Source organism: Aphelocoma coerulescens, chromosome 2, assembly GCF_041296385.1.
Source record: "Aphelocoma coerulescens isolate FSJ_1873_10779 chromosome 2, UR_Acoe_1.0, whole genome shotgun sequence".
Classification (NCBI taxonomy): Eukaryota; Metazoa; Chordata; class Aves; order Passeriformes; family Corvidae; genus Aphelocoma; species Aphelocoma coerulescens.
In genome coordinates, this window is record NC_091015.1 from 41,027,071 (window position 1) to 41,051,360 (window position 24,290).

At 42.3% G+C, this 24,290-nt stretch overlaps 2 protein-coding genes across 3 annotated transcripts in view; one reads left to right on the forward strand and one right to left on the reverse strand.

Moving 5' to 3' along the window:
* Nucleotides 1–1,284: 1,284 nt before the first annotated feature.
* MALSU1 (mitochondrial assembly of ribosomal large subunit 1) lies at nucleotides 1,285–8,045 on the forward strand. Of its 2 annotated transcripts, none has more exons than XM_069007114.1 (4): nucleotides 1,285–1,465; nucleotides 3,044–3,222; nucleotides 5,952–6,033; nucleotides 7,221–8,045. In XM_069007114.1, the coding sequence occupies exons 1-4, from the start codon at nucleotides 1,285–1,287 to the stop codon at nucleotides 7,397–7,399; spliced, it is 621 nt and encodes a 206-aa protein (XP_068863215.1). In that variant the 3' UTR covers nucleotides 7,400–8,045. The 2 variants fall into 2 exon arrangements, with proteins under 2 accessions (XP_068863215.1, XP_068863214.1); XM_069007113.1 differs by lacking the exon at nucleotides 1,285–1,465 and adding an exon at nucleotides 1,686–2,772.
* Nucleotides 8,046–11,030: 2,985 nt separating this feature from the next.
* Nucleotides 11,031–24,290, reverse strand: part of IGF2BP3 (insulin like growth factor 2 mRNA binding protein 3) — a 113,324-nt gene continuing 100,064 nt past the window's right edge. The window contains exons 12-16 of the mRNA XM_069007115.1: nucleotides 22,934–23,053; nucleotides 18,847–18,921; nucleotides 15,803–15,934; nucleotides 14,584–14,697; nucleotides 11,031–13,654 (exon numbers count right to left, since the gene is read on the reverse strand). Of these exons, the coding sequence (XP_068863216.1) occupies nucleotides 13,553–13,654; nucleotides 14,584–14,697; nucleotides 15,803–15,934; nucleotides 18,847–18,921; nucleotides 22,934–23,053 (543 nt within the window). The 3' untranslated portion in view covers nucleotides 11,031–13,552. The remainder of the gene's footprint in view (nucleotides 13,655–14,583; nucleotides 14,698–15,802; nucleotides 15,935–18,846; nucleotides 18,922–22,933; nucleotides 23,054–24,290) is intronic.

A 24,290-nucleotide genomic window follows, 5' to 3' on the forward strand; every position in this document is an offset into this window, starting at 1 on the left:
GGTGAAACTTCTTGGTTTTAGTTTATGGCCACTGCTGCTCGCCCTGTTTCTGGGCACCACCAGAAGGAGTCTGGCACCATCCATGGCTATGTCTTTTAAACATTAATATCATTGTTTGACCACCATACGTGGTGAGAGAGGGAAACACATTCTGAATGGCAATTCTTTTATTTTAGTGACCCTGTAAATGCCAGGATTTCCAGGGGAAGAAGGTAGAGAGAAATACATTTCACCCACGTTAAATACAAATGCTTAAACACACCCAGCCCATAGTTTCTAAACCCTTGACAACTTTCTCCACAGCAAACCAAGCATAGCGAGACTACTACCCTGTGCCCATTAACATTATGTGGGAATTACCGAAATGGAAAACACACTTTTCCTGAGAAAAATGTGTTAGTTTTTTAGGCAAAACTGTAGAGTTTAAAAAGGGGCACAAGGCTTGAGCTGGGATATGCGGTTTGGGTTTATATGGCAGTGCCCATATACTGCATCTGCCCCTTTCCAGCTGCCCAGCAACCCAGCACAGCATAGCAGTGATTACAGAGCAGAAATGATCTTTCAAATCTAGGCACGTCAAACCATCTTTAAAATTGATGCTTGTTTAACTATCCTTTGGCCCATGTTACCAAGCCGTGGTACCAAACTGCTACCTCCAGGATGTTTCCCCAAATTAACCTGCACCTGTTTTCTGGCTCCAGAATCCCAGAGGCTGGATGCAGCTGAAAACCCAACAGATCAATTGCACATGGCAGGGAAGACAAGGGAAACCACAAGGTTGTGGAGCAACAGAACAAGGGGAAACGGCTTCAAATTGAAAGATAATAGGGAAATTTTCTTTACTGTGAGGGTGATGAGGCACTGGAACAGGTTGCTCAAAGAAGTTGTGGATGCCTAATCCCTGGAAGTGCTCAAGCCAGGTTGGATGGGACCCTGAGCAACCGTCTAGGGGAAGGTGTCCCTGCCCATGGCACGCAGGTTGGAACTGGATGACTTTTAAGGTCCTTTCCACCCCAAGCCTTTCCACGGCTCTGTGGCCCTATGAGAGCCCGACCGCTCATCCCCCCTCAGTGCGAGGCCGCTCCCGGGCCAGCAGCCACAGGCCCGCCTGGGGCCGCCCCGGGGGCGGTTCGGGGACAGCCCCGGCAGCGCCGCCACCTCCGGGCAGCGCCGCGCGCGCGCCGCAACCCGAGCGACGGCCGGCTGAGCCAATGAGGGGAGGGGGCGGCCCCGCCCCGGCCAATGGCGGAGGGGCGGCCGGGGAGGGGCGGGCCGAGGGCCGGCATGTGGCGGGCGCTGGCGGGGGCGCGGCGGTTCCTGCGGCCGCTCGGGGCCGCGGCCGGGGGCGTCCCGCGGGCGGAGCCGCCGCCACCCCGGGTCCCGCCGGGTCGGGGCTGCGCGGCGGCGGGAGGCGGAGCCGGGGCCGGGGCGCTGGGGGCGGCGGCGGAGCGGCGGCAGGTGGCAGGTAGGGCCTAACCCGAGGCCGCGCGGCAGCGATGCCCAGCGGGACCCTGAGCGGAATGTGACTCCTCGCGAAGAAGGGGCTGCTCGGCACGCGTGGAATCGCGTCTGCAGCTGCGGAGGATCCTCGCCGTGCCCAGTGCGGTGGGATCGGCCTCACCTCAGGGGTCACGGCGGGCCTCGGGGTCACGGCAGCAGCACTGGGCCGGCATCGCCTCCCCAGCGCTGCTGGAAAGGGAGGGAGGAGTGGGGCTGGTGTGGTGGGAGCCCGTGTGTAGATCCGTGTGCAGGATCACTTGTGTGACGGGGCTGGTGCCGAGCCCGAGGCGTTGCTGTGCCGTGCACTCGCAATCGCCCCGTTAGCTCACGGCCTCCGAAGCGCGAGGGCTATTTACAGGCACAAGCCTTGTGTGCACAGGGCTGGTTTGTGGCTGTCGCTGTTCAGCAAAGCTCCTCTAGCCTACATCTGACCGTGACGATCAGTGCCTGGTGATGTTGAGGCCATCCGTTCTCCAGGCAGGCTCTGGAGGCTTCTCATGTGGCTACCAGGCAAATACTTCACTTCTGCAACCGCTGTGTCTGGAGGAGCTGTGGCCACTGCTAATTTTCTAGATGTGTGACCACAGCAAAAAGTTGAAAGAGTGCCCTGAGCTGAAAGCCTTCCATTTACAGAGATCTGATCCAATTTCATATCCCCATTCATGCATATAATTGTAGCTATTGTTCTTTTGTTTGGCTTTTTCTTTATATTGGGAAATATAAAGCTTGACTTTGTGCTGATGCTCAGTCTGCACTAACGTTCACTTTATAGTGGCAGACTTGCATTGCTGACAGATTCAAATTATGCCTAAAGTGTACAAACAAGTTCCATCTACCTAATTAGGACAAATTAGAAATAAACTGATTTCATGGTGTTAACAGAACATAGTTGCACTGATTTACTGTTTTCTAAGCTGGCTTCCTCAAACTGTTGAAAGACTAAAGCTTTGTGTGCAATATCATAATCCTCTGCAGCAGATCAGGCTAGGGAAAAAGAGAAAAAAAAGTGGCTTTACTCAGTCTGCAGATAAAAAATGTCTTCACACTGCATCGTGTCAGCTCCGTTTTCAAAATACTGTTTTCTTCTACTTAATATTCTAGAACAGTTTCATCACAATGTATTATCACAGATTGTTGAAAAGCATTGTTCTGAAATATTTTCAATTTATTCTGTTGTTTTAATAATGTCTGTTGGAGTACTTAGGTTTAATTCATCTCAATTGACAAGTGTGATGATACTGTTGACTTTTGAATGGCAACAACAAGAAAAAAGTAAGTTAGCAAAAACCAAAGTTTCATTTAGGTAACTGTTGCATCTAGTGATAGTGTTTTTTACTGGAAGATTGCTTAGTTCTCAGCTTTGGTGGTTGTAAAAATGATTTTGAAAGATCTGCATTGTTGCATTGTCAGTATCAAATCAAACTCCACAGTGAGTGACTAGTTTAGGCTATAATTGTTAATTGTTATTTTATGGCTTTAAATGGTTTATTTTTGCAATTAAAAAGAAAATTTGCCACTGTACTATTTTTTCCATGTGTTCCAGATACTGTTCTTCCAAAGTTCAACATTGACTTGGCTGTAGCACTGCTGAGGCAAGAAAATGCTAAGGACATCTGTGTCATCCAGCTATCTCCAGAAATAAAATACTGTGATTATTTTATAATTGTGAGCGGATTTTCAACACGACATCTTCATGCAATGGCAAATTACATGCTGAAAATGGTAAGACAGTTCTTGCTGCCCTCTCTGGGTTTTGGGAATGGTTTTAAATGTTGTGAAAGGAATTTCGCCAGGATTGCATATGTAGGAGTGTACCAGGTAAGATGAAACTGATGACATTATGTAATTTAGTCCTGAATACATCTGGCAAGTACCTGTTTTTCCTTTAGCAGTACTACACAAAATACAGGCAATATGTTTTAGAAACAGACCTCTCTGTATGTAGAACACTGGGGACATTGCAGCTAGGTGGCTAGAACAGAAGTGATGTGAGATAGTGTTGACAACTTGTGTCTGCTTTTATTTTCATCCAGCAAGCACCACTACTTTTCCCAGTCATTCAAAATAGCTTTATCTGACTGTTCTCAAACCCTAATCCTTAAAATTTCCATGTTCTCAGGTATATTGTAAGGCTGGAAAAAATACAGCCTCTTAAGAGGCACAGGATCCCCTCATGAGCTTAAAGCAAACTGGTAGTTAATAGTCACCCTGCTGTGTGTGTGCTGCAGGAGAGGAGAAGCAGCAGCAGCCATCCTTGCACAGAAGTCCTGTGCTGTTTGGCTATGGAAGAAAGGGAACTTTTCAGTACAGAAATAGAGGTCAGAATTAAATTATAGATAGGTCTTAGGGATGAGGGCCAAACTCAGGGAGGGAGAAACTTTATTGCCAGAGAAGAGCCATGCAACTGTTAAAAAGCTCAGCATGTGAAATATGACCAGCCCCCATCTCAGTCAGCTGTCTGTACTCAGCCTGGAGTTTGCCTTCTCACCACCCACTTTTTTTCCCTTCCTGACCGTATTTTTCCTTTCACTCTTGGTTTTACTTTCTTCCTTCCAGTCCCATTGGTTTCAGCTATGAGGCTCATGGGCGGAACCAAGAGCGGGAGAGATGGTTTAGCTTTTCAGGGCCTTTCTGAACAACTATGGGGAGTTTCTTGTGTTCTCTGCAGAAACTGATGCATCTTTGCAAACCAAAATTTTGCCTTAAGCTGGAAGTTGCGTTAATGTGATTTGAGTATTCTAAATTTAAGTGCTTAATATGTACTCTATTGCTTATGTAACTTGCTAGTCTCAGGAGCTTTACATTTCCCCCCAGACCAGGAGAAATCAATGAATATGACCTGCCCTGGAAACACATGGCTGCAGCCTCTGGTGGCTGTAAAAGCAGCAACTTCGCAAGGGCAGAGCCTCTTGGGAGACATGGTGTCCCAAGAGGGCATCCTGAGAAGCTGGGAAGCCTGGGCAAGTACTTGGAAGTGGCTGAGCTCATCTCACACTGGAAGTTTTCTAGGTAAAAGGTAGCTGAAGCTTAAGATGTAAAGCAGAGCAGGTGCTTCCAGAGTGCTGCCAGGCAGCTGTTAAGCTTTAGTACCATTCCTAAACCCTTATGATTTACTCACAGTAAAACACAGAGGTGCTCAGGTGTAGCATGAGATCTTCCTGCTTTGCTTCTAGGAGCTTGTAAATGGCAAAGTCCCACATCCCCATCTGGTTTCATGTTAGAGGAAGAAGCTAATACTTGGCTTTATTGTCGTCTCTTCACCTGACACAGCCTCTAAAGATGAGGCTTGGAAACATGTAACAGGTATCAGCCTTTGCAACCAACTCAGATGATAGCTGATGGCAGTGCACACAGGGCTTTTTAGCATTTTGAGCAGACTGTTGGAGTCTTTTGAAGATATCTCACAAGCCATCTTAAAGAAAAGAAGGTAGAACTGGTTCTGAGTTACCATTTTGAGTTTTCTGTGCCGGTTTGCAAACTAGGGTCATTACCCAGCAGCTAACATTGTGTGGAACAACCAGGAACAGCTGCATTTTGTGATAATTGCATTCCCAGTAAAGTGGGACTCATTTGCCAGTCAGCCATGCTTGTACATGTTATTTTGTGTTCTGTCTTCCATGGCAGAAAGGACTGTTGGAACCATTTCTATGGATACTCCTTGTAGAGGAACAAGTAGATTATGGCCAGGTCTGAAAGTGACCCTACTTCAGCCTCGAGTTGTCAAATTTCTCCAGCTCTGGTGGGTGCTTGGGTTCTTCATGTACTGGCTGGGGAGAGCTGAGTGTCTCAAACCATGTGCTGCATGGGGAACTACCCACTTTCCCTGGCTGACTGCGTGCAGTCCTGCTCTGAGCTGCCCCCTCTCCTCTCCCGCAGCGGTTCCCAGGTGGAAACCTGTGTGCTGGTCGTGCTTCCCCGCAGCGTGCAGCAAGTGTTGGGCACGTGCCCTCAAGAGACAGGAGGCTGGTTTGAGTGCCTTCCTCACGGCAGGGGATGAAACTTCTTTTTGCCCCGCTCCCTTCCATCTGAGAAGAGAATAAGCTCAGCATCTCCATTTCTGCGTCCTCAACCTGTCAGTGTAAACCACTGTTTATTATCGGAAATAAAACCAGTTGGTGGTGGCAGCTGTAGGGATCCAGTAACTGAAAGACTACTGCAAGCACTTGTATTTAGTATTCATCTTGATAAAATATACCTACAAAATTCTTGGACAACTGTATGGGAATCCAGAGCATTAGGATTTCAGATCTGAGAAATCTGTGCCTATTTTCCACTACTGCAAGTGTATATTAAGCTTTTTCTTTTGTGCCGACCCCAGAACCAACATGAAGTAATCTAACCCAGTTAAGCTTTAAAACAACTCGGCAAAGTCAAGCTTCTCTGTTAAGTTTGAGTGCTTTTGAGTAAATGCAAAAGATCTCATTTTCTGCCATTCGTTTTTTTTTTCTCAGTACAAGCATCTCAAAGAAGATGGTGGTCCTCATGCTCAGATTGAAGGAAAAGAGACAGATGACTGGCTGTGCATTGATTTTGGTAAATATTTGTGAATCTGACAAAAACAAAGTTTGCATGAGCTCTTTGTTGACAGAAGTATCTCACCATGAACCCTGGTTGCTGTGGAAAGTTCACAATATTCTGCTGTTCAGGAATTCCCATTGTTGCTTGAACTCATTGAGATACTAAATGATTTTCCACTAAATATCTTTGGCACTAAGAAAAAACAGTAGCCACTCTTCAGTGGCTAAAACAGGTCCTAATAAATTGAAGATAACAATAGTGGGAGAAGAAACAGCTACTTCAGTCAGTTTCCTCACGTTTCTGTAATCCGTGTTTGGGTAAATGGGGGCTCATTGTACACTGCCTTAACAGTGAGCTATTAAACAGACTTTTTCACTGTCCAGATCATACCATGACATGGGGTTAAACCTCAGTCCTAAGAAATTGAGTTTAATTCTTTATTCTACAAGTGTGAAACTCTACACAAATATAAAAGACTGCATTCAAAAAGCTTTTCTCCTTCACTGCTACTTTTAGAATCTCACCTGCTGGCTTGGTGTTTTGACCTAAAAGAGTGCATGGATGAATGAAGAGCACTGCAACCACTGATGTTGAGCCTTGGTTACTTAACTATAATAATTATTGACAGTAGTAACTGAAAATCAATTGGAATTTAAGGGCATAACTACAAAGAAGTGCATTAGACAAACACTGGAGTTAACATTCTCTACTGTTGTTTGCACAGAATTAATGAAACCAGAAAAACTTAACTACATCAAAGTTTGGACCTATTTCATTGTAAAAACCACCTGCAAAGTATGAGCAACACACCTAGGAAAAATTACTTGGCTTTTGCTGAATGTTGTTGGCAATACAAGAAAGCTGAAAATCCATCTGTCACCTTGGGGGACTCTTTCAAGTAAAATTCCTTCTGACTGTCTTCTGTCCCATAGAAGTCATAGTTTCTTTGGTTTGGAGTCTGTGATAGTGTCTTATTTTAAAGTATTGTGCCTCATATTTTGTTACTGTAGTCTTGGAGTCTTTTGACCAGTTCCTAACACTGCTTGAGAGCTGGAAGCAGCAGCTTAGGAAGGGACCTTTACCAGCTGACATGTTGTATCTATCTGGAAAAGGGGTGGAAGTCTTGAACTCCTTGCTCAGCTGAAGGTATAGTAGTTCTTTACTGTTCCCATTAATTTACTGTGAATTTCTGTTCTGTGCAGGTGACATAGTGGTGCATTTCATGCTGCCAGAGACACGAGAAGTTTATGAATTGGAGAAGCTGTGGACTCTTGGTCCCTACGATGACCAGTTAGCACAGATGACTCCACAGTCCCTGCCAAAAGACTTTATATTTGGACTGACTCCTAACAGCAGTGATCATCTTGAGACAAGAACTTAAAGCAGCTACTGCATGGAAAGAGAATGAGTGTGCCTGAGGCATAAGTCTTGGGAACTGACTGAGTAGTCAGTACGATTGATCAGTACAAAACAGTGTTTTTATTGGATGTGCCTAGGTAGAGTTCTGAACAAGCTAAGGTGAGCAGAATAACAGAATCATTAAGATTGGAGAAAGCCCTTAAGGTAAGAGTCCTTAAGATAAGAGTCCAACCATGAAATGTCAAAGAAGGAATCCTATCAGAGCTTCCCAGGGGAGCCACTGTCTTAGTGGAGTTTGCAGTGACAAGAGTGGGGCAAAGACAGGTTCTTAAGCTGGAAATCATGCTCAGCCTCTAGAGTAATTGTTTTTCTAATATTTTTGAAAGACACCCTGTAGTAGCACTGCAAAACAGACTGGAGTGCTGCAAGAAAAAACTGTAAAATAGTACAGTTGAGATGATGCTTCTTGTGTTAAGCCGTTTGCTTCTGGTCACAATAAAGCAAGTCATGGTCTGAAGGGGGACAGAAAACAGACTGCTGTTACTGAGAACATAAAAGCCAAGAGCAGCAGTGACAAATAAATGTGCTTTGAGTTATCAGAGCAGTAAATCAGTTTTCCAGCCAAGGCAAACCTGGTTTTAATAATAATAAACAAGCCCTAAACTGAAGTGCGTCAGTTACTTGTTTTCATGTTAAAGCATTCAGCTCATTCTGCATGTGCAGTTGACTCCTCTCCTAGTTTTTCACTCACCTACTTTCTGAAAAGGGACGCTGACACAACACACTATGGCAGTGAGAACCTTCAACTCTCTGAAGTGGCAAAAAAGAGTGAAGCTCTTGCTCACTGGGCATTATTTGCTGCTAATGGACTGTTCAGCACTTTCAGAAGTCATTGTACAGTATGTTCTTAGCGTGACTGATGCATGGCCTGATAACCAGTTAGAAGAGCTTCAAGGTGGTAACCAACCTCTCTGTGTAAGACAAGATGCTTTTCTCTACTTCAGGGCAGGGGTTTCATCACTGGATTAGGATCTCTTCCTCCTGGAGAAGTTTGCCCTGCCATGTATCAGAAAGCAGAAACAGGAGATCCTGAGGGTAATCACCTTTTTCTCCCCATAGCCCCACAAATTACTGCAAGCCCTGTCTGCATCTCTGCCCTGCACAGCAGCTGCTGTTTGTAATGCTCAACGTGAGCCTGGTTTTTGTGCCTGTAGCTGTGTTCAGGAGGAAGTATGTGTGCTTGTTTAAAAAAACCCAAACAAACCGAAACCCACTTCTCCCTCTATTTCATGCCATGTTGTCTTGCTGTGTCTAACCTCTGTTCTTTCAGGAATGACTGCCTCCAAGTTCACCTGCTCTTTGATACAAGGCAGCGTATAGTTCTGCAGTTAAGCAAAGAGTATTTTTTAAGTGTAGTTAAGCCATGCAGATGAAACATCTTTGCCCACAAAACAAGTATTTTGTTGGGAAATACAACTACAGAGAAAGGTTTTCAAAATGCTTCATGATACTTCTTGAAAGTATCACATGGGAGGAAGATAACCTTGGATGTCTTACAGCCTGATGGGTTCTAAATCAGGCATTTCCTCCTAGGAGGGATGCGTAGGAGTAACTTTGACTCATTCCCTGAAACATTTGCCTTTTACTGCTGCTATGGATAAGTAACGTGATGAATAGAGGTAGGTTCAGCAGTCACTATGCCATTGTATGAGCCCACATTTAGTAACCAGAACCACATACAGTGTCCTATCTGAAAGAGCAGTAACAAAAGGAGTATCTAGAAATAGCAGTAAGAGAGGGAACAGCTGTGTGAGCAGGCTAGGATTCTTAGAGGTGAAAAGGGGTACTAGTCTGTAAGACAAGACAGAAAAAATGAGAACAGAGGAGACAAAAACCAGTAAAATAAACAAGTGTAACTGACAACTGCCAAAGCATATTGTGAAAAGGAGTTCTGTGAACATCCACTGGTTGCTATTAAACAATCAGAACTGCCAGCTCAGGGAAAGAACTTGGTCTTCATCCATTTAACAGAAGCATTTCTAATCTCTGCTGAGCTACTGCAACACCCCAACCACATTACCTGCCAGCCTTGTGAGACTATGGCCTGATACTCCCTAGAAGCTGGGACACAGGAATCAACCCAGACAGCCTGGACAGTCAGTACTGTGCAACACTAGAGCCCTTTTGGAAAGAAAACATTTGGGAGTGATTCCAGTTGAATAGATCAGGTGATTTTTGGGTAAAATAAAAATACCAAGCAACTTATGCAATGGGTCTGTAAATTCAGCATTCAGTCCTCCTGGACAGGTGCACGTAGGTTTGGCTCTGTGAAGGATCCCTTGACGTGAAATTTTTGTCATAATTTCACTGATTCCTGCGCTGCATCTGAGTAACTTTGTTTTCAAGCAGTTTGTGTCCTTCACTTGAGCTAACATCTGTTACAGCCCAGCCTGGCTTTCTCAACAGTTTTCCATGTTTGTTTAAGAATCCTACACCCTAGTGCCATATCAAGCCCAGGCTGTCTTGCACAGCATACATGCTCCAGTTAATGGAAACTGATACAAAGAGCGCATGCCTTGGAAATTGCAGCTTAAGAAGAAAAGCTCTGGAAGGTTAGAAGCAAATAAAAATGTCATGATTAAGCAAATGCTTAAAACGGGTTGAGCTGTCACAAATGCACCAGCAGTACAGAGCAAGGCTTGACTTTTTATGTTGCTCAAATGGCAGGGTGCTTGTTCTGAGAAGAAAGCTCGATACTGACATGGAGAAATGAGCTTACCCTGTGAAATGCAGTACTCTGTGCAGTGCCTTCTACAGACATAATTTCTACAATTCCCTCTTTCTGCTGGTTGGCCCCAGGAAATGAGCTATGAAGACAAGTAGGAGGGTGCACTAGTTCAGAAAACAAGTTGGCTTTTCCAATTCTCTTTAAAAAGATACAGAATTATGTAATTCATGATGCTCCTTCATTCCCCAGCTCCTCCCTCTCACGTGAAAGCATGCACCAGTTAAACATCTGGTCTCATTTCTACTCCAAATAATGTTAATAAGGATCTAAATGGAGGGGTGATACCACCTCACTGGCAAGTGGTGTGTCTGGGTGGTCATGGTTGGGGGTAAGACACAGGTTGCCAGCACTTTTATTGCTAGGGTGACTGGTTCTGCCTGTCCAAGCTTCCAGGGCCACATTCATTACAAAGCTTCATCACTCCAAGACCACCACAGTAAAGACTGGGTAAAAAACTGCCTCCCCTCCCCCCCCACCCCACAAAGAAATGACTGCATTTCTGATCTCCTTCATGTTTGCTGTGACAGTCAGGGCTGTTGAGTCCACATTCCTTCCACAGCAAATCAGCCTAAGCGAATGGTGCAAGGCAAACCATGAACCATAGGTTGTCCTACAGACTGTAGGGCATTGTTAGACAGAAAGGAGAAGATGAATTACAAGCCACAGAAGTCACTGCTTGGTTTAGGAAGTGCAAACATTGTAACCTGGCTGTCCTTGCAGCTATGGAATACCTGTAGGTTACTGTTCATCCTTATCCAGTTATTATGGACAGAAAACCAACTTGATCAAAGCACCGCAAACACTCAGGACAGTCTGTCCCTATGCCTCGTTAATTTAAAAAAACACCACACAACTTTATCTGATGATAGGAGTTAAACTCTTTATTCCATTCAGAGGCATCTGGCAAGTAGAGCTGCATTGGGGGGCACATTACAGATGAAAAATGATCCATACTTTGTGGATATTGAAATCATTTACAGTATTTACTTTCTAGCTATTCCCAAATACTCCAAATTACCAAGTCTCAATTGAAAAGAAAAACATGAGATACCATATTAAGTCTAGAAATTTAAGAGAGATGACAGTATTTAAATCAGCAGATGCAAATGCAGCGCCTATCTGTAAAGTAATTTTTAATGGAAAATAATGAAGTCAAATCCTTCTCAAATGTTAAGAAAGGAACGTCCGACTGACTTAAGCCTCAACAAAAATTAAAATGCTATGTACTTTCCATACTTCAGTAATTTTAAATTCATTGTAAGAAAAAAAAATTATCCTAAAGGCTAGATGAAGGTCACTGTCAAAAAAGGAAAAGAAACTCATTTTTCTTTGCTAAAACTACAACATAAGTTTGTGGTTTTTAAACCAATTAGTAAAGAAGAGATGCAGGAAAAACACTTCAGACCATTTTCAAAATTATCTAATCTGTACAACAATGATCTTTGGGAAAATTATCTAGTCTATGTAGTAATGCCTCTATTTCAACATGAACCTAAGAGGTAGATAACAAAATGATGAAACAAATGTTTTTGCTCGCTGTGCCCCTCAAATCAGTGCAGCATGGTGATTCTGATCATCTCATGCACAAAAAAACATCACAAAAAAAGGTTCAGAGGTAATAGCATGGCTCTGTCGACCACACACACACAGGCGCGCACGCGCACACACACACACACAGCAGTCTTTATGCACCATGTGTTGCCACATTTTTTTTTTCTTAAACTGAGGTAGACTGAAGTTTATTGTAGAAACTTGAATGTGTCACTATTACCACAATCATCATTCAAATTACATTTGGAAATCAAACAATTTGGTAACTTTCCTGTTATCCCTGCCTTTTGACATTTTTTGTTCTCCTCTAATGGTTGGTTGCAGAACGTGCATAAATCCTGCTGCATCTATTATAAGCCAGGCTAGAGAGGTTGCTGTTTTGTTTGTTTTTTTTCTTGTAATCATTTTCAAAACCTTCAAAGTGGCTTAGTGTGGCCCATAACAGCGGCTGGATATGTAAACTTAGCCTTTCATTATCTTTCAATGTGATCAAACACTGTTTGACCTTCCCCCATCGTGGTAACTGAAAGCAGTATGATGTGATCTGCAGACAGCAGAGACCCTCCTGGCCTCAAAAATGCTCCAGCAGATCAAGTGTTCTATCAAACTGAAGATGAAGCTTGCTCTTTGAACAAAATGGCAAAGTCCAAATGGGCTGCAAATGGTTAAATGTAGCATTATTAGGTAGTGATGGTCAAAGGCACAAAGGGTTCATGCATTCAATCAAGTAGCACAAAAAAAAAAATTCAGCCTCTTGCAGCCTTCTAAATTTTTCCCCCAACCCCAGCCTCTTGCCATCACTTCCTTGTCCTGTTCCCAAAAAAGTACCGTCACAAACTTTTTCATCCCATCTTAAAAGAAAACTAAACGGCATTGCTGCTATCAGAATGTTGGCATCATTCACTATCTTTTGAACATTCACTGAATTTTTTTTTTAAACAAATGATGGTGTTGAAGCCCTCAGGAAATCTGAGGCTGTGTTTTTTTTACCCACCTTACTCCCATCAGCCAGCAGCTAGAAGTGCTCTACTATATTTTTCCCCGATAAGTCTGTAGTACTCCTGGCTGGTGGCTGATCAAATTTTAATTTTTTTTAAAAAAATAAAATGCTCAAGAACTATTAGCTTTATAAAGTATACAAAATACCAAAAAAAAAAGCAAAAAAGGAACAATTTCTCATTGAGGTACTAAATGCCTGAGGTAGTTTAGTAAAATGCATATTTATCTTTTTATGCCCTGGCCAACACCATTCAACACTTCCCTTAGGTTATTCATGGCAGTGTTATGTAAAAATGCAACCAAATTCTTTTTAAAAAATGCCACTTGTTTCAACATTGGGACTAACACTTAAACTCTTGTCAATACCCTTGCTCTAACCCTAGCCCACCCGCAATCCCACCCTCCAAATGTGTTTCTTCTTTTACAACTGGACCTATAAGAGCAATGCCTTTTCTTTGTTTTTTTTGTTGGTTTTTTTCTTTTCTTTTTTTTTTTTAACCAGTGAACTCAGAAGAGAAAGCTTCATTAAACCAAGTTCTAAAATTGTTGGGGAATAATAAGAACAATAAAAAAGACTAACGAGTTTATGTTAAATTGTGAGAATAGAACAAAAGGGAAGTGAAGGGGTCCTTATTTTAAAGCTGGGTTTCAAAAGTTTGAGAGAGCCTAAAGAATACATTCTCAGAGACAGCGTTCAACGGTTGCCTGGTCCTCGAACAGGTGATTGGCTTGGTGGATCTTCTGCATAAATCTTCAACAGGTGCTCACCACCCGTCTCTCGTCGCACAGTCTGTCTTTGGTCTGGCATCTGTCTCTGATGGGCCATTTCCTAAACCTTTATTTCCGTCTTGGCTGAGGCTGTCCGCTTTGCAATGTTTTTTGCTGTTGCTGCTGCCTTCTTACCTGAGCCAGTATTTCCTGAATTTTTCTCTGAGCAAGCTGAAGGACACAAAGAAGAAGAAACAACCCATCATGATGCCATGCTGCAGGGACTGCTGTTTACAACCAACAAGAGATGCTACTGGAATTAAGAAAATCTGGAATGACCAAATCCCTAGTACTGACAAACTTACTTGTTAATTAAAGTACACTTAGGATTAATCATGATGTACAACCCAAATTTTAATTTTACTTCCCTTTTCACCTACCACAAGTACTTGCATGGTCAGTTTTCAGATCTGTTATATAGAAAGCGTGAGAATCGGGAGATGACTACCAATGTTGAGATTATTGAAGCTACAGCCTGCATTTTACTCCTCAGGAAATACTAATCTTTTATAAGAACCACTGTTTTAATAAAGAGCGTACAAATTTTTTAAGCACTGGGGTATCCAGAAGGTCAGACTTACAGGACTGCCCACCCACCCCATCTCCTTTCTGAACTACAAGCCACCTGTAGCAAAGTATCAAAAGAAATAAGTCTGAGTTAAGTGAAGGAAGGAATCTTGTTATCATTTTCTTTATGCTATTAAATCAACAGATTGGGCAAGGGGGACAAATTACATATATGGGTGCAGATCTTTCCAGATACTATGGGATGGCTTGTGTCTCTGTTCCTTCTGAATTTCAGCCCAATCACAACTTGGATTTTCTTTTGCTTTGAAAGTTTTAGCAGTGCCAGAGCCTGCATAGATGGACAGAAGAATTTAAGGAGGATGTTTTGCATATGTAAGCATGCAGTATTGTTATAAATCTCTCTCAAAGGCATGAGGAAAGTTAATTGCAGCAATACAACCAGAGGAGCCTGGCAAGCAGTGCTTTCTGTATCCTGAGCAGAAGTCTTCCATCCCTTGACTCCTGCACATTGCTACAAAAGAAAGACCATGGAAACATCAAGGCAATACAGAAAATCACTGCAGTCCTCCTACCTGGCATGCATAGAAGTGACCAGTTATTTTCACAACCACCTGATCATTTTCATCAGGTGTCTGGTCACGAGGGACTACAACTTCTGCACTTGTCAAGTTTTGAAGCTCATTTACCTATAAACAGATAGTACAAGTCAGAAACCTCTAAACTAACAAATGTTATACAACCACCAAGCCGCAAAGATACCAACCACTGAAACATCATCCTCTAAGCTACATTTCTAAAAACCCCTCACTAACAGAAAGCATCTTTATGCAGCAGTGTGCACTCTGCAAGATGAGCCTCTTGTGTCTCTTAACATAAATTAGCACCAAGTCCTCTGGGTTTGTAGAAGTGTTTTAAAGACTAAATACAACACACAGAAAGTGTTAAATACATGACTTAAAAAAAGCAAAGAGATGCCACAGTATTTACAGTTGAGTTTAAAAGTGTAAGGTCAGAAAAATAATATAATAAAGCGAAGAAAAATGTCAGAGTATTTACACACTTTTCCTTCAAAAAACTCCACAAGATGGAGAACTTTAGACTGAACAATGAAAAGTTCTGTTTGTTCAAATTATTTTCAGCAGCTTATCAGGCTTCCATAGTGTTAAGCAGAGGTAATGTTTGAGTCTTTGTCTCATTTACACTAATTTTATTTTAGAAATGCTTATCATTGTGTAATTAATGTTTTAGATGAACAGCTTCTCAGACATGTTTGTCATCAAACCTCTTACTGCTGGAAGTAGTGGAAGAGGCCACACTGCCTCCTGACACTTAACCTACAGACCCTGTTGCACTCAGGATGGACACCCACGACTGAACCATGTCTTTCACATACCATCTAGCTCCTGACTTAGCACCATGTGAAAATACTAGAGCACCAGGACCTCTTGAGGATTGAAAAATCTCAATTATGTTATTTTATACAACCAAATGAGGCTAAGAAATGCCATCAATTTAATTGAAACAAAGATAGATACACTTTTTTTGTAATATTGAGGTCTGAACATGTCTTAAATTCCTACCACTTATTTAGAAATTAAATAAATCATTCTAAGATTGGCTTCAACTCCACAGTAGAAGAAAGGAAAACTTAACAAGTACACCTAAGAAAATAGCTCCTGCTTTAATGTAACATCAAAGAATTAGTTTGGCTAAAAGTTTAAGCTTTATGTATATATGCACACCAGAATATGAAACATAACTGAGCAACACCGTTTTATTTCAGCTACTTACTGTTTTGCCTCCTTTACCAATAACTCTACCAGCAGCATAGGATGGCACTTTTATATGAGCCTCAAGTTTCACTTCTTCTTTAGGTCCAAAGAAATTTTCTTCTTTAAGTTTTCCATAGATTCTCCCTTGAGCCTGCAAAATTGCTTTCAGTTAGAGAATGGTCTTCTTGGAATCCAGTTAACATCAAGAAATTCCACAGAAAGGAGACACAATCCTGACATAGTGTTTTCCCTAATAAATACACTTTTTTCTAAAAGAAGTCTTTGTACCAGACTAGGAAGTACCACTGTCCAACTTTAAAGACTGCTTGACAAACCAGGGAACCACACAGCAATTTAACAGGGATCAATATTATTCTGCTTTTCAGTAGAAATATTGCTTTTGAAAGAGACTATTGCATTTCTGTTAAGAGTGATGGAGACAAGAACAGTCAGGCTGAAGTTTTTTATTACACCCAGAAGCACAAAATGCAATTAATTGACTCAGAAACCCATTCTTTTAAGGATGCTAAACTAAAAAAGCCACAACACCCCCAACAAGTCATGGGATAAAGACTCCAACTGGAGCAAAAAGCTTGCTTTTACAATCCATTACAACATATTGTTTAAAAATACCTAACTTTGCACTTTCTTAATTTCCCAAAGTAAGGAGTCAAACTGCCCAGATCTAAATAGTACCATGGGAAAAGTATTATTCCAACCAGCACACAGTTCCTTTTTCTGGGAAACACACAAGTGCCAGATAGCAAGAAGAATGTCCACTGAGAGTAAGGGGTTTTGTTTGCTGATTTTTAAAATCTGCTGATTTTTAAACACTTTTATTTCCTTATTCACAGCAGTTCATCAGTGAATTAATAAGAAATGGCAACCAGATCTTCTACTCTGTGGCTCCTAGATGCTTCAAAGGAGCTTACATTACCGCCAAATTATAAAGAAAGATGGGATGTGGACTTTTTAAAAAAAAAGATTGTAGATGGTCTTCCAACATCTCAAATCTTTCAGTTCTTGAGAAGGTCTTTAGGAAAGGAAACAACCTAACTAGGCTGCAAGCTCCTTCACAGTTTTAAATGGTGGCTGAAATATGTTGTCTACACTAGATCCCACTTCTGTCTATCCCAGATCCAAGGCAACAGAGTCATGCATGAATAGTGGTGTCACAGGGACGCCTGAACTCTAGGGAGCACTGCAGGAGAGGCTCTGAACAGTGGCATGTTCCCTTCCCATGACCTTGCTAACAACTAATCCTGCACACTGCAACAGCCTCAGGCTGCAGCAGCTGAGGAAGAAAGGGATGCAGCCAGTGCAGCTACCGTGGACATGAATCACAGGCAGCAGAACACAATGGAGTAAGGAAAGGATGCCAAAGTCACACACTCTGGGATAGCACTGCCTCTCCAAGAGCTCATTACTCATTTGAGCAGCAGCTATTCCCTCTTCAAGTTGTTGAGCACCAGCTTACACTCTTGGTGCCCCAACAACCACTGTCCCAAGAGAGGAGACCCTTCTTAGTCAGAGTTTAAGGAGAGCACTAGCACTGTGTGGACCTGGCTGTAAGGCCAGCTTCAGGCTAACAGTGGTGATAAAAGGAAAGACTGAGCTCTGCCCTCTGCCCATCCCAGTCAAGAGGGCATTGCTCAAAGAGCAGCTAAAAGACTACAAAGGTCTGGAGCTGAATGAAGCCCCAAGGGATAATCCCTTTCCTTCATAAGACCAGCATACTCAGGAGCATTGACTGTGCTACTACATTACTGCACCTTTGCAAGCAGAGCCCACGTGTAAAGTGACTGATGGATGTGGTTTTAACCTATGTATGGGTTGCAGAAAAAGGACACTTTCCTCCTTGCATGATCCAGGTTGGAGAGAAGAGCTGCCAGAAGAACTCTGTGGGACCCCCAGTTTATCCTGGGGAGTAAACCTGAGGGCAAGCCTTTGCCTACATGAAAAGTTAGGATAAGGGATGCCCAGATTTCCTTTGGCATGCTACTCCTTGAGGGTAAGTCCACTGATACCTGATGAAAAGGAGTAGCCAGTATCTGACTTTGTGCTTACCCCAGTCCATGAGAGTACCCAATATGTGAAACATCCCATGTGGCCAAGCCCACATGCACACAGAAAATATTGAGGAGACAGAGCTTCAAAGTCATGCTTTGCCTTCAGTAGCATCTCAAATGCATATGGTAACTGAGCAACAATCCCAAATGCATCTAATTTTTTATTACCACTACAAAATACCTGCCCTGATAATTTTCCAAAAATCCTAAAGGCATTATTGAAACTGATACCCTTGAAGTCTGTGCACCTCCTTCTTGCAAGATGCCCTGAAGCAAAAATACAAAGTCAAAAATGAGAACAGGCAAAAAAATTATGCCAGGGTATAAGCTCTCAAGTGACTTTCTACTTGCTCCAGGCCTCATTCTGTGATGATGCCAGGCTGCTGCACTGAGCTGCCTGCATCACTCCTAGCACAGTCAACTCCCTTTGGGGTAACTACATTTATCCCTTGATGTTTCAGGCAGAAGGGCACTCTGGAACTTAATTTGAACACAGAGGGGATAATCAAGTTGATTATCTCCTTGTAGTTGTAGTGGAAAAACAGTTAGAAATCTTGCATTTGTCTTAGAGCTACCCAAAAAGCATTTTCCATTTTGCACAAAACAGCAACCTGGGAAGACTCGATTTCATCTTGTCAGCTTTGTTATTTCAGTTAAGCACACGAAACTGTTGCACATCTTAAGACAGATTAAAAGACTCAACTCAAAGGTACTTGCAGATAGAAATTTAGGAATGTAATATGGCCATATTTTTGTGCTAGACTTGATTCCTTCTTACATGAAGCACCCACCAGTTTTCAGGTGACCAGAATGTGGCCTCTAATAGTACTGTATTGCTCATTCCTATGAGACACCTTTCAGCAAAAGGAAAGCAAAACCCAAGTGTTTACTAAAATTCTGAATAAAGAATGCTTGGAACCAAGAGTTTTGTTTTCAATACTGTCCCTTATGGTCAAAAGGCCACTACATACTGACAAGTTTTTATGTGTTTTACCTTGAACTGAGCTTCTGGAGGTCCAGTGATGATAACCATTCTCAGCTTAGCATCTGGTCCTTCAGCAGGGGCAATCTAGAATGAATAAACATAGCTATTGGTTATGTTTATGTCTTTTGAAGGAATAGTTTAAAGCTACCTCCTCCCCATTTCAGTCTCACATTCTGTTCAGGAGTGAAAAATTATTCGTTACAGGAGTAGCATCACACTTCAGTCATGACAGGTTTGTTCTCTTTAAAGTGCATTAATTAGCTGTAATGAAATACGGAGAAACTGGCTAAACCACCATAAGCAAATTTACTTCTGAAAATTAAAGACACAGCCACATATGGCAGAATCCCACATGGCATTTTCATGTGGCTATGAGTGATGTAAGACATGTAGCCTTCAAAAAGACAAATCTGGTTAATAAACTGAGATTCTCATCCCTACCCACCCCACTAGCTTGAATAGTCTTTCTAACAAGTTTTGCTCATTAGCAAAAGCTTGCATCCCTTCCCCTGAGAACAGAAGATCACTTTACTGTTGTAACTAATCAGATCCAAAACATTCCTCTATACCGGACAATGTGTGACCCAAATAAAAATTAAGCTCCACTAGAGCTGAGACAGAGATGCCTGTAGGGTCTTTAGCAGTTCATGTCACCACAACAGTAAGATTTCTGTGGGTGTTGTTCTCAGACTCCAGTGGCATTGAATAATTCAAAGTAGCCTCTGACATTCCAAATGAATCTTTTGTTTATCACAACTGACATTTCCATTGTTGCATCTAGTATTACATAGCTGCTGTTGAATGAGCAATATATTAAACACTACAGAATTTCATCTCAGCTGTTGGCAAGGGATGTTATTCATATTTAACAGCTGTAGTTTATTTCAGACAAATTACCAGTCACCAGGCATCATTTTCACTAAAGAATTTTGCTAAGGAAAGTTTATAACATTATTCGTATTATACCCTAAGATGAAGAAGGCATTATATACTAGTTGTCTGGTTTGCATATCTATTTTTCATTATTTATGAATTCCAATTGGATATATCTAAAAATACACATAAATTTTACAGCAGTACATTTATATGACACGACGTGGTAAGAACAAACAGACTAAATCCATTCAATTCTTTGGAACAAGTATTTTAGAGGGGCAAAATTTCAGGGCATGTTTAGAGCAGCTGACTGAACAGAGTTCAGCCTGACAATTGTCGTTCATGTCAAGTGGACATTGTGGTTTGTCTCAGTCTCCTCTTGTTTTCTGGATGAACACCAGCACCTTCATTAAAATTTTAGGAAAAATATTTTCCATCAAGCTTTCATTATATCTTATATGTGTCTCAATGTTCTGGGACATATCTTGCTTTGATTTTATCTTGGAATATCCTGTTCTCAGAAGCTGGGGTAAAATATGGCTGAAGGCTGCAAAAGAAACACATACCAGCTAACATTTCAATGTCTGAAGGGGTAAACCAAGAGAATTCTGTGTTAGTTTTATCTGTCTGCCCTTGAAAAAAATAGTTCTAGACGTACAAATAATATACAAGTGGTGAATTTAACTTCTGAGATTCCTACATTCCTAACCAGAAAACAACCAATCTTCCACATGCCAAGCCACAAACGGACAACTTGATACACTCAAACCCCATAAGGTTCATCTTTCATCAGGAAGGGCTGCTCTGGAAAGAGTTTATAACCAAGGAGATGACAATGGTTCAGAACAGGTCCCAGCAGTGTAGCACAGGGTGGGCAACAGGAAACTGAAATCTCTGCCTCTCTCTTTTGCTGAATAATTGAGTCTGCTGGAGTCCCACACTGAGCCTGCATTGCTAAGCAGTGACCCCCAGCACTGGGTCACAACCTGAGCTCAGCAACAGCCACGTGAACCTCTGAGGTGACAGCCTGAACACTGCAGCCTCGTACAGAACCCCAGTGCATCTGCAGGTTGGTCTTACATCATGGCTGATGAGTTTCACCAGATCTACAAAGCTCAGCATGAGCACAGGATGCAGGAGGATGTAAAGTGCTTTCAGCTGTAACAAGCTACAGCACAACTCAAAACAAGCATTATGCACAGACTTATTTCCTCCACAAAGTATGGTTACTGCAGTTTGGCAAGTAAAAAGTTACTCAGGCAGCACTCCCTCCAACTCTCAGCTAAAAGCACAGATTCCTTGATTCACAATTTATTATTTCGCTCCAACATTATGACAGGGGGCAGGTGGTCAACATGAGGGAAGGTTAGAAGTTTTGAATAATTTACCAGTTGCCATATTTAATACTTTCATACAGAAGCATGCCTGTTGCTCCACATTGTTTTGCCATATAACAGGTGATGTTGCATTGTTTTAATAGATAAGTACACATACAGCTTCCCAATTTAGCAAGCATACCCTGTATCTGTACACTTTTGTTAAGATTTAATCTTATTTTCACAAAGTTTCTTTACTTTATTCTTAGTGAAGGAACAAAAGACCAGAGCTCGAGAAAACTTTTATCTGAATTTAAATTAACACAGAAATGTTAAATGCATGGGGTAGAGGGGTGCCAGCCAGTAGAGGAAGCCTGAGGCCACTGTTAGCCAGATGCATGAGAAGCACTGGAAACTCCCTTTCCATTAAACTCTCTTCCAAGGACCAACTGAAGAACTAGTTTGGACGGTTTCTTGAAGGTCCAGGTTGTTTCACATTTCTCTCTCCACCTAGCAGTACCTTCCATACACTGCTTAAATTTTAGATACAAACTGTGGGAATGGAGAGGGGAAGAGGAAATTCATGTGATGCATCACAGCCCCATGCAAGACAGATTTGATAAAGAAATATTGACACCTCTCACTTTCTTCTGTTTCATTTTTCCCCTAAAAATATGATTATTGGTGCTCAACTAATGTAAACCATCTGGGTAGTATAACCACTTAACATTCTGCTCAAAAAGGATGGAGTTGGGCAGGGTGTCATTGGTTGACTGGCCAGTAAACAGATCAGCACTCAGCAAACCACACACAAGACTCATTAATCGGGGTGCCCCAATTATTTTGCTCTGCATACTTAGATGAACACCTTCCAAGCCAAGCTCAGCTTCACCAAGCACAACTCAGCACAGCCAGCTCCTGCCCTGTGCCCCAGACTTGTGGCAGATCCCTGCCATAGCACTCGCTAAACACATCACCCCTCTGAAACAGAAATAAAGAGGGCTGAGAAGAAAACAATTGTTTTATCTATGCAGTAAAATGTCCATCGAACAGCATACTAAAGCTAAACACTGTACTTTAAACTTTTTTCTTTTTTAGTTTAGGCCAAAACATTATCTTTACAGCATAAAACAGCAGAAAATACTATTCGTAAGAAAAAAGTGCTCAAGCTTCTGGAGAGGATACTTGTGGTTACAATAGCATTAGTGACCAAAAGCCAAGGCTTTCCTACGACTGCAACTGGTACTAACCCCTGTAAATAGCCAAGAAAGATTTCACCCAATTGACTTAAACTCAAGCTTCTATTAGAGGTTAGCCTCTGCAAACCATCTTGTTCTCAGCTACACTGAGGTGGTCAATACACAAACAGCTTGGATGTTATACCTGATAACAAGGTAAACATGCTGTTTAAGAACTGACTGGCCTCCAGAGCTTGGAGCAGCACACGGGTGAAGTTACAACACGAACAATTCAGTGTGAAGCCATTTGAGCCTGACAGCCCAGACCAATCCATCTGGAACAGAGCAGGGGCAGCCAAGAAGGCAGGAAACTTCAGCTGTGCTGCTGTATTTAGAAGGGGAATTTACCCCACCAATTTTCACTTTACCTAAAGCAAGGAGAAAGCCTTTAAGCACTGCATCATTAAGGCACAAGTCTGTTTCTAGGACCACCAAAGTCGTTTTCTTTGCAGCTTATATTTCACACCTCAGGAGACGTTTGAAAACATGCTTCTAATTATCTTGTCTCAAGGAAGATTAAAAGATGATTTATAAACAAATGTTCCATTTATCACATCACATTCTAAGCATGGAGTGGGGGAGGATGTTCACAAAAGCACGGCTTGTGCAAACTTGCTGAAAGCGTCACGTAGAATAGGCAGAAAGTTATAGTTGGTGTAATAATACCTTAATAGATGCGCCTGCAAAACGAGAAAGTTGTTTGATGTGCTGTCCCTGCTTGCCAATAATAGCTCCAACTGCCAAGGCTGGGATGAACAGATGAACAGTCTCAGACTCGGGCTGTTGCTGTGGGGAAGAAGGAAAAATGCAGTGAATGTTTTTGAACATTATAAATCAGATTGACAGGAAAATGGGTACGGAACAGGCATGCATGGAAATGAGGGGGAAATCTTATTTCCCCCTGTGATGTCTGAGTATTAAGGTCTGGCTTTTTCTGGGAATCACAAAATCCACAGAACATGAAAACCAGTTTGAGCCAAAAGAGGATTCTTTCATCTTGTATAAAATACTCACAATTTTAATGCTTAGAACTTTAAAAAACAATTGAGGTGTTGCTTCTATGTGAGGCTTTCACTCTTACCTGTCGCTGTCTGGATTCTCTTCCACATGCAAGAGCCTGCAGGTGAGGCTACTACAAGCAAAGGGGCTACAGCCTGAGCAGGCAAACTCTTTCTAGTTTCCTAGTTATATTTTTTATTTTAGATTGTGCTGAGAGCAGTACAAAAAGCCTCAGAGTTACATATATGCTACAATTTCCTTTGTGTGGGAGTGATCTGGAATGATAGCCAGCTTGAAATCTGCCAGTGATTCCTCCTGTGTAACATTATGCAACAGTTGGAGCCCTGGCAGCCGTCCTCACACAGGCTAGTAAATTAAACACCGTGTTTCTTAGAAGTGAGAGGACCCCAGCATTGCACCCACTGGGTATCAGCCATCACTGCATCTTCCTATTGCTTTCAAGCAGAAAGCCCAGCTGGAGAGCATGCCATAATACTCCAGATCCTCCTTACGTGCCGCGCAGCAGTGATCAAACTGCAGGCTCGCGTATGCCACAGTAAGCCACAACTGTTTTAGCAGCCTCAGAAGAGCCTGTCCCAGGTGAGCGGAGCACCATCGAATACCCGCTACGCTGCTGCACCATTGATCCGGCCGCTTCCGTCAGGGTTACCTCTCGAAAGCATTTCACACAAGCCTTTCTTTGAACTAGGAGGTATTTAAGACGCTGCACACCTCTCCTTCTAAAGTTTTTCTTCCTCTGTGTAGCCCTCTTATGTATTTTCAAAATTAGTTTTGCTCATCCTCAATAAGACAAAACACTTTTCGTGTGGAGGTCTTTTGAGACCTCATCCTTGCTTTCTCAGTACCTACCATGCAGACCAGCACAGAGCACCAGCAAGCAGAGCACATGGGACCAAAAATGCTCATTTAGCTTTGCTCAGTAGTATATTTTGTAGGAATACAGACTCACCCAGAGAAGCTCACCAAACCAGCTTTTTCTATGATATTTTCAGAAAGAAAAAAC

Coding starts and splice junctions, on each gene's coding strand:
- MALSU1 (XM_069007113.1), top strand. CDS start 2,535: ATGTCTTCACACTGCATCGTGTCAGCTCCGTTTTCAAAATACTGTTTT. Junction 2,773..3,043: donor ATGGCAACAACAAGAAAAAA/GTAAGTTAGCAA, acceptor CATGTGTTCCAG/ATACTGTTCTTCCAAAGTTC. Junction 3,223..5,951: donor CAAATTACATGCTGAAAATG/GTAAGACAGTTC, acceptor TTTTTTTCTCAG/TACAAGCATCTCAAAGAAGA.